Here is a 13,671-nt window from a genome sequence, read left to right on the forward strand (position 1 = left end):
TAGTAGGAGACTTCAACGTAAACTTTAATGATGCCCATGCTGTGACTCCTTTGCATCATGTACTCAACCAGTTTAACCTTCGCAACCACGTCACATCTCCTACCCGAGTAACCAGCAGTACTGCCACACTACTGGATCTATTCTTGTCTACCACCCCCATCCAGGGTGTTTGCGAGACCATACATTTGGATATCAGTGACCACTCTGCAATACTTGCCAGGCTGCCAATTTCAGCAAGTCACCACTTGAAGGGACAGCATCTGCGCAAGACTCGCTGTTTGCACAAAGTGGATTGGAATATGTTTACATGTGACCTGGAGAAGACGCTAACTACCTGTGACTCTGTCTGTGTGGATATGCTTGCGTCGTCACTCACTGCGGGAATCCAGACCACTCTAGACAAACATGCTCCACTTCGGGAACGGCGCCGCAAATCTCGACGCCCTTGCCCCTGGATTACAGATGAGTTAGTGGCAAGTGTTCGTGAACGGAACCGGGCGCATCGTCTCTGGCTCCGAGACAAAACCGATCAGAACCTTCAAGAAGCACACCGATCAGCTTGCTCCAAAGCACGGAAGTTGGACAGGAGTCTGCGCAACTTGTACTTCACTAAGAGATGTGATACATCAGATCAACGGCAACTTTGGGCTGTCATGAACGATGTCACAGGCCTACAGAAGACACGGAAAGAACCTGAAGCGCCGCTTGAGTCACTCAGTAAATTGTTTGGAGACATTGTGCATGACCCTATGCGGCCACCTGAGCTGCATATACCACATGGTCCAGCCTCTGCATCTAGCTTCTCAACATTTCAGCCGGTAAGCGTGTCTGATGTTGCACAATGCTTGCAAACTGTGAGTCCTCACAAAGCATCTGGGAGTGACAACATTCCTGGAATTGTACTGCAGCAGTGTTCAGATGCCCTGGCACCTCCATTTACCACCCAAGTCAATGCATCCTTGACATCAGGTACTGTGCCAGTGTGTTTTAAAACATCACACATTAGTCCACTGTTCAAGAGTGGCGATGCAACATCCCCTACTAACTATAGACCAGTGTCATTGCTCCCTATTCTGTCCCGGATTTTGGAGTTCTTTGTAAAGAAGCAACTCACAGCATACCTCACGCAACATAGCATATTACCTAGCAGTCAGTTTGCCTACAGGAAAATGCACTCTACCGAAGATGCATTAGTTCTAGCCGCCAACCGTTGGCTGTTGGCCAAACAAGAGCGAAAATACACAGGTATTGTGATGGTTGACATGTCAAAAGCGTTTGACCGTGTCCAACATCAACGTCTGATTGATAAACTATTCACCCTGGGAGTCAATGGCAGAGTATTGTTATGGTTGGCTAGCTATCTGTCTGGTCGTACTCAGCGTGTCAAGGTGTGTGAGGCTCTTTCTGATGCAGTCCCATGCTCAAGAGGTGTGCCCCAAGGCAGTGTTCTTGGGCCGCTTCTCTTTGTCCTTTACACGAGTGACATTTCCGACGTCATACCTTGCATTGTTGTTCATCAGGAGTTCGCGGACGACATCATCCTAGATTATTCTGATTCAGATCTGGACACTGTTTGCAAGACGTTGACTACGGCTGTGACACGTCTGTCTGACTGGCTCTCCGAAATTGGGCTTCTGCTGAATACCGGCAAAACCCAAGTCATGGTAATTCAACCTCGGGGACTCACTGGCGACATACCAGTCGTAAAATGTAAGGATCAAGCCTTAACTGTTACCTCCACTGCCAAATACCTTGGCGTAACCATTGATGACCAGCTATCCTGGCAGCCACATGTCTCCAGTGTTGTGCAGAAGGCGTCAGTCGCCATCAGCCAGCTATGGCGCCATGGGCGATCTCTGCCCATAAGAGCCCGCAGACTTTGGTACATTGGCATTGTGCAAGCACGACTAACGTACGCATCCAATGCATTCTTCCCGTCGCTGACACAGCAGCTGCAGAGTCGTTTAATCAAATCCAGCAAATCCGGAATTCGTGCAATTTTCCGACTCTCCAGCCGTGCATCCACAGCCCCCCTCCTCGTGCGCTTATCTATTCGATCCCTAACTCACATTTTTAACTACAAGGTTTTGTTTTTGTTTTCCGTTGCCTACATGATCTTGCAAGTCCTCTTTTCTGCACCTACTTTCAGTTGATGGCTAACACAGGCCAAGCATCCCGGGATGATCGCCGAATTACTCGAGGACAGGAGCAGCGGCTACTGCAAGTGCCTTTCCTTCCTGGACCTTCCGGTCGTCAGTCATTGACATTTGTGGGAAGCACTCTTTGGAATGCCCTTCTCAGCGATATTTGCCTCCACAGTGCGGCGGTTGCCTTTAAACTGGCTCTGAACAGAATTAATTGTAATTTGTAACCACCTTGCTCGGCATCCCTACACATTACTGCATGTTTTCTCGGTGTTTTCTTCACTGCATGCTTACACATACACACACCCATTTGAATTATATACAAACTTTGTGCTTTGGAATTATCATGTTATGACTATTTTTAATATTTCCTTCTCTCATAATATTATATTCGTTCTTAGCAGAAACCGGAGGTTTTTCCTCTGGTGAGAAGGCAGAATTGCCTGTGCTCTAAACGAATTCAAATAAAAGAAACAAACAAACAAACAAAAAAAGGATGCAAAAAGGTACGCGGGCGCGGACGTTAAACAACGAAAAAAAGAAAGGGTGGCCTTATAGTCGATCGAAGTGAAGTATACTGTCAAGAGTGAGTAGTTGTCCTCGTGCCGTGTGGTCGTTCGTTCCTGACAATTTAGAGAACCAGAGGGTTCACAACTTCTCATATATATTGGCAGTCTTCTGACGAGCCAGGAGATGTTGAATTAATAATAATAATAATAATAACCGACGAGGAGACAACAGTCGTAAAATAGCAATGAAAAATATCAATTGTGCACTCATAATCATGTATAAACAATTAAAATGAAATAATTCCAGAACGTTTTCGTGTGACCATCATCAGTGGAACATCGTCACATAGTAAGAATCACTAAAACAACCAGTTATATAGCTAGAGTAACAATGCGCCCCGTAAGGAACTGACAATCGGCCCGGCTCCTTGTCGTGTCTTCCTGTGCCTGCCTTGGAAAGGCACGGAGTCGACAAAGGTCAGTCGTATTGTCAAGTCTATTGTCCAGAAGACGTACTATGCAGTGAATGTAGTAACTGTCTTCACCACGATACGTTCGTTCACGGTGTTGAAGGACGTCCTGCCGACCCATCATTTGAGTCACCTCATTTATCATTTTGAATGCCGACAGTGCGGTAGTCGGTATGTTGGCAGGACGCTTCAACACTTGTCCGAACGTATCAAACAACACGTCCCATTGTCCTTGTTGTCAAAAGCGGCCAGGGCAGGCAGGCCAAAGCGTGGGAGGCCGAGAAAACACCCGTTGCCTACTACTACGCCTGTCAGTATTACAACACAACCGGAAACGGATACAACACCGGACTCAACAGTAGCGCAACACACGAATCTGGTGTCACTCTTGACGACAACAACACGGCATGGGAGACCACCGGACGATCGTTCGTTAACAAACCTGACGGCGGTAACGGAAAGATCACCAGGAGAACGAAATGAAAATGGAGGAAAAACGAATCTGAGGAGAAGCCAGAGACTAGCGGAGACACGACTGAGAAAAATGGAGAAGGCGGAACCAGCAGTGGCAGGTGAAAGTACGGGCGCAGCAGTGAACACGTCAAGGAGAAAGAAGCGATGGCATCAGGAGATGGAGATGGAGGATGATGATGGGGATGAACAGGATGGTCAGGAGGAAAGCAAGGGTGAGCGGGAGCAGGAAGTGGAGGATGAGAGTGATACGGACGAGGAGGAGTTCGACATCGACAAGGGCAAGTCTGCCATCTACAAGCATTTGGTGTCCAGTCCGGATTGTCGTAAGTTGTTTGACGATTCCTGGTTTAGTGTTATTTGTCGCGCGCGTTTCTTTAAGCAGTTGCAGGTGTTGGAAGCTGTATATATTCGCACACGTGACCCTGTTCTATGCAAGCAAAAAGAAAATGTTGTAGCACTCACACTTTTTAAATAATACACACTCACCAGTTTTTTGTTCACACGCACTCACAGCTGCCACATTCATCTACTGCTACCATTCTCAGATACACTGCAAAGGTTCACACTACACGCGTTATGCATAACCGCTAGCTGTGCTGCATTCTCACGCTTCTTTTCATGTTACTCTAGCTATATAACTGGTTGTTTTAGTGATTCTTACTATGTGACGATGTTCCACTGATGATGGTCACACGAAAACGTTCTGGAATTATTTCATTTTAATTGTTTATACATGATTATGAGTGCACAATTGATATTTTTCATTGCAATAATAATAATAATAATAATAATATTAACTGGTTTTGAGGGGAAGAGACAAACGGGAAAAGTCTGAAGAAAAAATCGACTGTCACCACCAGGACTCGAACCAGGGACCCTCGCTTGTAGCCAGCGATGCTCTAACCACTGAGCTATGGTGTAGTCGTCATCCAAGCAGAGACCGTTCAACGTTTTCTTCAGACTTCGTAATAATAATAATAATAATAACATTTGGCGACCAATTGTAGTCTGCTCTAGTCATTTTGTCTTTCTCAATCGTTGAGTTACAATTTTCTGCTGCGTCCTCTTGAGAATATCACAAGTCAAACCCGTGCAAATCGGAATAGATCAGCGCGATGAAAAGTCTCAAAATTCTCAATACTCAAGTCGCACTGCATTAGGCCTCGACCAAATATGCTAAAAAAGAGCATACAGTCGTCCCTCTCTAATCCGGCACTTTATAATCCAGCACCCTCGATAAACCAGCACAATTTTCAGTAGCCAAAATGTCCTCTTCATGTACATTGCAGCAGTAAATCAGATTTGTTAATCCAGCACCCTCCCTAATCCAGCAGATTTTCGTGGCACAAATGGTGCCGGATTATAGAGGGACCACTGTATTATGCTCGTCGCATATTAGGGAAAACGTCCATAATATGCCAAAGGCTTAGCAAGATATGCAAAAAGATATGCCAAAATATGCCAAAATATGCTCGACATGAGCAGAAAGTGGAGATCATTTCAGTAAAATTACAACCTTGGAATATATTCATTGGCTTCACGGCTATCATGTTTATGGTGCAAATCAAAACTCGGGTGTTCCAGTTCTCGTACACCTGGAAACATTGCACAGCTATGCAAAATGCTTGACCCTTGCCTACTATAGTACATCATGGTACATGTCAGTGTCATTCCAAATTCAGCCATAAGAGGCATTTCTGAACCCATTTTGTCCATACTAGGAATGTTTTGTCCTCATTTTCTTCAGAATATTCAAATTACATGTATATGCTGGCTTCATTCCAATATTCCCTTTGTCGCTCAATATGCCATAATGAACTGTCTCACAAAAATATGCGGAAATATGCGCAAGCATATTTGGTCGAGGCCTACACTGCATGTTTTCGAAATCACCGCCAGTGCGGCTCAACTGCTGAGCATCATGCGAAATTACGCATTTATTGGCGACATCCACAGAGCCTGCTGGGAGAGAACGCGTATACTCGAGTCTCATCCTGAGCAATTTTTTTCTTCTTTTCTCAACTCCAGTATAGCTGTATTTTTCATTGCAAAGATGTACTTGATTGTTGTGTTCGTTGTTCAAATGAAGTGGACATTGAATCAAGAAGGCAGAGGATCCAGACCCTGATTGGAGTTTCTCCTGGCATAGGACGGTCACACAGAGACACTTTGCGATTTTCTGAATATAAAAATACTGTACGCACGATGCAGAGTTCAATTTGTGCATTGTCAAAATCATTCGTGATCTACCACATCGAGCAGAGCGGGATCCAAACACAAGCTTACCGACAGTAAGGCTGCCGACATGACTAGACAAATGATCCTTGGCTTCACCAGATGCCAGAAGTCAGAAACCAGTCCTTTGCCGCGGCGTCCAACCCCAAAAAGAAATTCATCTTCGTCTAAAAAGGCTTGAAATACTCAATATTCAACCGAGCTGCGCCGTCTCACGCTTTCTCAGATCGAATCCTTTTTTGTTGTTGTTGTAGTTGCAGGGCAGATCCCCACCACTACTTCAACAGGGTTTCGCATGTCTGGAACAAACCATGTCGAGGATTTTGCATGCCTGGAACAAGCCATGTCAAGGTTTCGCATGCCTGGAACAAGCCATGTCGAGGTTGCAAGCTACCCCTCCCAGCAAGAAATTTGAAATTTCAATGTTGGAAGGTATACTACGAAGAGAATTTCAAAATGTATGATTGGCCGCACGATCGTTCAGCCTACATCGTTCATACTTTGCAGGATGGTTTGACCTACATGCCAGGCATTGAATCACATGGTTTGATGTCATAGCTGACACACAAAGTCACACACACACAGCACATTATTGTGCACAGATACTAAATTAGTGGACATCGTCAGCTTCTTCCGACTGGTCCCAAATGTACTATGATGTGCTATTTCGCCTGACGGTGATTTATCTCAAGAACCAATGCTCGCAGCGGTTATCAAATTGGTTCTACCAACAAGTGAGAGTTTCGACCTGGATGTTTAGATTGTTGGATCTGGGCGAAGATTGTCAGAGTTTCAATCTGTTGAAGTTTTGCATTTGAATATGTTGTTTACGATACATTCACAATATCGGGTTAGTATGGTGTCAATCTGGAGAGCAAAGCACGGATACGCAGGTATGACACACTCACCATAGTCAGTGTAGCATTAATTTTGTGTTATCTCCTTCAGAAGAATCATGGCAGAAAATGTGACATGTGAACTGTACGTCCTACATGCCACCAACCACCACCGTCCTATCCATCACCGCCAGTAGCTCAAGCATCAGCTCCAGCATCAGCAGCAGTGATACAAGTAACCCCTGCATAACTATGCAACATCATGAACAACACCAACACAAGGAAAAGCACAAACACGAGCACCAACAACACTATCAGGAGTAAAATCAGAACCACACACTAACCCTAGTTAGTCAACACCATGACAGAATGGGTCTACTCATCGAGAGTACGTAACGTAGAGTGCCATGCGTACTAATAATCAATACGTGATGTACAGAGGTTGGTGTATTTGGCATCAATATGTGATGTACAGTGTTGGGTGTATTTGCACAGTGGTTGAGCATGTGTTGTACTTACAGCTTCGTGATACGGTACAAATCCTTTCTGTAGGAGATGCATAATGTCAGTCTGCAGATCATAACACAAGTACAAAGGCATGGCAAGCTCACGACAGTCAGTAAAGAATTGGTGTTATCTGCCTCACGACAAAATCACGGCAGAGAATGTGCCAAGCAAACTGTAACCCTACGTATATACCACCACGGCTCCATCCATCGTCACCAGTAGCATTAGCCCTAGCGCATGCACCAGCACCAGTAATACAAATACTTGTACCTCTAGTCAACACTAATGTACAGTGTTGGGTGTACTCGTAGTCAACACATGATGTACAGTGTTGGGTGTACTCGTAGTCAATACATGATGTACAGTGTTGGGTGTGCTCGTAGTCAATACATGATGTACAGTGTTGGGTGTACTCGTAGTCAATACAAGATGTACAGTGTTGTGTGTACTCGTAGTCAACACATGATGTACAGGGTTGGGTGTGCTCGTAGTCAATACATGATGTACAGTGTTGGGTGTACTCGTCGTCAATACATCATGTACAGTGTTGGGTGTACTCGTAGTCAACACATGATGTACAGTGTTGGGTGTACTCGTAGTCAACACATGATGTACAGTGTTGGGTGTACTCGTAGTCAACACATGAGGCACAGTGTTGGGTGTACTCGTAGTCAACACATGATGTACAGTGTTGGGTGTACTCGTAGTCAACACATGATGTACAGTGTTGGGAGAACTCGTAGTCAACACATGATGTACAGTGTTGGGTGTACTCGTAGTCAACACACGATGTACAGTGTTGGGTGTACTCGTAGTCAATACATGATGTACAATGTTGGGTGTACTCGTAGTCATCACATGATGTACAGTGTTGGGTGTACTCGTAGTCAACACATGATGTACAGTGTTGGGTGTACTCGTAGTCAACACATGAGGCACAGTGTAGGGTGTACTCGTAGTCAACACATGATGTACAGTGTTGGGTGTACTCGTAGTCAACACATGATGTACAGTGTTGGGTGTACTCGTAGTCAACACATGATGTACAGTGTTAGGTGTGCTCGTAGTCAACACATGATGTACAGTGTTGGGTGTACTCAAAGTCAACACATGATGTACAGGGTTGGGTGTGCCCGTAGTCAATACATGATGTACAGTGTTGGGTGTACTTGTCGTCAATAGATGATGTACAGTGTTGGGTGTACTCGTAGTCAAAACTTGATGTACAGTGTTGGGTGTACTCGTAGTCAACACTTGATGTACAGTGTTGGGTGTACTCGTAGTCAATACATGATGTACAGTGTTGGGTGTACTCGTAGTCAATACATGATGTACAGTGTTGGGTGTACTCGTAGTCAATACATGATGTACAGTGTTGGGTGTGCTCGTAGTCAATACATGATGTACAGTGTTGGGTGATCTCGTCGCGAATACATGATGTACAGTGTTGGGTGTACTCGTAGTCAATACATGATGTACAGTGTTGGGTGTACTCGTAGTCAACACATGATGTACAGTGTTGGGTGTACTCGTAGTCAACACACGATGTACAATGTTGCGTGTACTCGTAGTCAATACATGATGTACAGTGTTGGGTGTACTCGCAGTCAATACATGATGTACAGTGTTGGGTGCACTCGTAGTCAACACATGATGTACAATGTTGGGTGTACTCGTAGTCAATACATAATGTACAGTGTTGGGTGTACTCATAGTCAATACATGATGTACAGTGTTGGGTGCACTCGTAGTCAACACACGATGTACAATGTTGCGTGTACTCGTAGTCAATACATGATGTACAGTGTTGGGTGTACTCGCAGTCAATACATGATGTACAGTGTTGGGTGTACTTGTAGTCAATACATGATGTACAGTGTTGCGTGTACTCGTAGTCAACACGTGATGTACAGTGTTGGGTGTACTCGAAGTCAATACATGATGTACAGTGTTGGGTGTACTCGTAGTCAATACATGATGTGCAGTGTTGGGTGTACTCATAGTCAACACATGATGTACAGTGTTGGGTGTACTCGTAGTCAACACATGATGTACAGTGTTGGGTGTACTCGTAGTCAATACATGATGTACAGTGTTGGGTGTACTCGCAGTCAATACATGATGTACAGTGTTGGGTGTACTCATAGTCAATACATAATGTACAGTGTTGGGTGCACTCGGAGTCAACACACGATGTACAATGTTGCGTGTACTCGTAGTCAATACATGATGTACAGTGTTGGGTGTACTCGCAGTCAATACATGATGTACAGTGTTGGGTGTACTCGTAGTCAACACATGATGTACAGTGTTGGGTGTACTTGTAGTCAATACATGATGTACAGTGTTGCGTGTTCTCGTAGTCAACACGTGATGTACAGTGTTGGGTGTACTCGAAGTCAATACATGATGTACAGTGTTGGGTGCACTCGTAGTCAACACACGATGTACAATGTTGCGTGTACTCGTAGTCAATACATGATGTGCAGTGTTGGGTGTACTCGCAGTCAATACATGATGTACAGTGTTGGGTGTACTCGTAGTCCACACATGATGTACAGTGTTGGGTGTACTCGTAGTCAATACATGATGTACAGTGTTGGGTGTACTCATAGTCAACACATGATGTTCAATGTTGCGTGTACTCGTAGTCAATACATGATGTACAGTGTTGGGTGTACTCGCAGTCAATACATGATGTACAGTGTTGGGTGCACTCGTAGTCAACACATGATGTACAGTGTTGGGTGTACTCATAGTCAACACATGATGTACAATGTTGGGTGCACTCGTAGTCAATACATAATGTACAGTGTTGGGTGTACTCATAGTCAATAAATGATGTACAGTGTTGGGTGTACTCGTAGTTAACACATGATGTACAGTGTTGGGTGTACTCGTAGTCAATACATGATGTACAGGGTTGGGTGTACTCGTAGTCAATACATGATGTACAGTGTTGGGTGTACTCGTAGTCAACACATGATGTACAGTGTTGGGTGTACTCGTAGTCCACACATGATGTACAGTGTTGGGTGTACTCGTAGTCAATACATGATGTACAGTGTTGGGTGTACTCGTAGTCAATACATGATGTACAGGGTTGGGTGTACTCGTAGTCAATACATGATGTACAGTGTTGGGTGTACTCGTAGTCCACACATGATGTACAGTGTTGGGTGTACTCGTAGTCAACACATGATGTACAGTGTTGGGTGTACTCGTAGTTAATACATGATGTACAGTGTTGGGTGTACTCGTAGTCAATAAATGATGTACAGTGTTGGGTGTACTCATAGTCAACACATGATGTACAATGTTGCGTGTACTCGTAGTCAATACATGATGTACAGTGTTGGGTTTACTCGTAGTCAATACATGATGTACAGTGTTGGGTGTACTCGTAGTCAACACATGATGTACAGTGTTGGGTGTACTCGTAGTCAACACATGATGTACAGTGTTGGGTGTTCTCGTAGTCAACACATGATGTACAGTGTTGGGTGTACTCGTAGTCAATACATGATGTACAGTGTTGGGTGTACTCGCAGTCAATACATGATGTGCAGTGTTGGGTGTACTCGTAGTCAATACATGATGTACAGTGTTGGGTGTACTCGTAGTCAACACACGATGTACAGTGTTGGGTGTACTCGTAGTCAACACATGATGTACAATGTTGCGTGTACTCGTAGTCAATACATGATGTACAGTGTTGGGTACACTCGTAGTCAATACATGATGTCCAGTGTTGGTAGTACTCGTAGTCAACACATGATGTACAGTGTTGGGTGTACTCGTAGTCAATACATGATGTACAGTGTTGGGTGTACTCGTAGTCAACACATGATGTACAGTGTTGGGTGTACTCATAATCAACACATGATGTACAGTGTTGGGTGTACTCGTAGTCAATACATGATGTACAGTGTTGGGTGTACTCGTAGTCAATACATGATGTACAGTGTTGGGTGTACTCGTAGTCAATACATGATGTACAGTGTTGGGTGTACTCGTAGTCAATACATGATGTACAGTGTTGGGTGTACTCGTAGTCAATATATGATGTACAGTGTTGGGTGTACTCGTAGTCAACACATGATGTACAGTGTTGGGTGTACTCGTAGTCAATACATGATGTACAGTGTTGGGTGTACTCGTAGTCAATACATGATGTACAGTGTTGGGTGTACTCGTAGTCAATATATGATGTACAGTGTTGGGTGTACTCGTAGTCAACACATGATGTACAGTGTTGGGTGTACTCGTAGTCAATATATGATGTACAGTGTTGGGTGTACTCGTAGTCAACACATGATGTACAGTGTTGGGTGTACTCGTAGTCAATATATGATGTACAGTGTTGGGTGTACTCGTAGTCAACACATGATGTACAGTGTTGGGTGTACTCGTAGTCAATACATGATGTACAGTGTTGGGTGTACTCGAAGTCAATACATGATGTACAGTGTTGGGTGTACTCGTAGTCAATACATGATGTGCAGTGTTGGGTGTACTCATAGTCAACACATGATGTACAATGTTGGGTGTACTCGTAGTCAATACATGATGTACAGGGTTGGGTGTGCTCGTAGTCAATACATGATGTACAGTGTTGGGTGTACTCGTAGTCAATACATGATGTACAGTGTTGGGTGCACTCGTAGTCAACACACGATGTACAATGTTGCGTGTACTCGTAGTCAATACATGATGTACAGTGTTGGGTGTACTCGCAGTCAATACATGATGTACAGTGTTGGGTGTACTCGTAGTCAACACATGATGTACAGTGTTGGGTGTACTTGTAGTCAATACATGATGTACAGTGTTGCGTGTACTCGTAGTCAACACGTGATGTACAGTGTTGGGTGTACTCGAAGTCAATACATGATGTACAGTGTTGGGTGCCCTCGTAGTCAACACACGATGTACAATGTTGCGTGTACTCGTAGTCAATACATGATGTGCAGTGTTGGGTGTACTCGCAGTCAATACATGATGTACAGTGTTGGGTGTACTCGTAGTCCACACATGATGTACAGTGTTGGGTGTACTCGTAGTCAATACATGATGTACAGTGTTGGGTGTACTCATAGTCAACACATGATGTGCAGTGTTGGGTACACTCGTAGTCAATACATGATGTCCAGTGTTGGGTGTACTCGTAGTCAACACATGATGTGCAGTGTTGGGTACACTCGTAGTCAATACATGATGTCCAGTGTTGGTGGTACTCGTAGTCAATACATAATGTACAGTGTTGGGTGTACTCATAGTCAATAAATGATGTACAGTGTTGGGTGTACTCGTAGTTAACACATGATGTACAGTGTTGGGTGTACTCGTAGTCAATACATGATGTACAGGGTTGGGTGTACTCGTAGTCAATACATGATGTACAGTATTGGGTGTACTCGTAGTCCACACATGATGTACAGTGTTGGGTGTACTCGTAGTCAATACATGATGTACAGTGTTGGGTGTACTCGTAGTCAATACATGATGTACAGGGTTGGGTGTACTCGTTGTCAATACATGATGTACAGTGTTGGGTGTACTCATAGTCAACACATGATGTACAATGTTGGGTGTACTCGTAGTCAATAAATGATGTACAGTGTTGGGTGTACTCATAGTCAACACATGATGTACAATGTTGCGTGTACTCGTAGTCAATACATGATGTACAGTGTTGGGTGTACTCGTAGTCAACACATGATGTACAGTGTTGGGTGTACTCGTAGTCAACACATGATGTACAGTGTTGGGTGTACTCGTAGTCAATACATGATGTACAGTGTTGGGTGTACTCGTAGTCAATAAATGATGTACAGTGTTGGGTGTACTCATAGTCAACACATGATGTACAATGTTGCGTGTACTCGTAGTCAATACATGAAAGGGAACTATGGTGTTCGAATACTTATGATAACATTGTGTATGCATTTACAATTATTATTCACGATTTGCTGGAGTTACTTACGTGGTTTGTTATATTCTTGCTCAGTGAAGTCCCTCTGCAGAATAACTCTACGATGTGTCACTATCTGACAGGGTTTACTGTCACCCCGTATCGGGTGCAAGCACCCACTGACAGATCAAACACTTTTCTTTCCTCAACTTTGATCTTTCTGTCTTCGTCCTGCTCACTACTGTTTGTCGTTCGAATTTCTGATTTATTTATTTATTTTGCTTCTGCATTTCTGCATTTGTTTTGCACCATGTTTTCCATGGATACGCGGGCTGTGCGCAGCAGCGCACCTTTCTGGGAAGACTGGTATCGTTTTAGGTTGCGTCCCGCTACCCTTATTTGTTGCGTGTAGTACGCTGGTCTCGTTTGTGCTGCACTTGTACGCGCACGTTTTGCCAGGGACAGCGGTTTTGCATTCGCTCTTCTTGGCGCAGCCAGTTCTCTCTCGCGTCTCTCTCATTTTCTCTCTCCTTTCAACCATGCATAATTTGTTCCTTATCTGAAAAGGCTGTGATCTTTTGT

At 44.2% G+C, this 13,671-nt stretch overlaps 1 protein-coding gene and 1 long non-coding RNA gene across 2 annotated transcripts in view; one reads left to right on the forward strand and one right to left on the reverse strand.

Annotated features, from left to right (window-relative positions):
• LOC135830140 (uncharacterized) overlaps positions 1–13,671 on the reverse strand; it is a 66,981-nt gene that overhangs the window by 12,351 nt on the left and 40,959 nt on the right. The window contains exons 2-3 of the long non-coding RNA XR_010555999.1: positions 7,188–7,238; positions 6,741–6,918 (exon numbers count right to left, since the gene is read on the reverse strand). This is a non-coding gene — a long non-coding RNA (uncharacterized LOC135830140). The remainder of the gene's footprint in view (positions 1–6,740; positions 6,919–7,187; positions 7,239–13,671) is intronic.
• LOC135829561 (uncharacterized) lies at positions 181–2,471 on the forward strand. Its single transcript, XM_065341957.1, has 2 exons — positions 181–818; positions 1,521–2,471. Exons 1-2 carry the CDS (start codon positions 300–302, stop codon positions 2,151–2,153), a joined length of 1,152 nt encoding a protein of 383 aa, XP_065198029.1. The 5' UTR covers positions 181–299; the 3' UTR covers positions 2,154–2,471.

Source organism: Sycon ciliatum, chromosome 13 (genome assembly GCF_964019385.1).
Source record: "Sycon ciliatum chromosome 13, ocSycCili1.1, whole genome shotgun sequence".
NCBI lineage: Eukaryota > Metazoa > Porifera > Calcarea > Leucosolenida > Sycettidae > Sycon > Sycon ciliatum.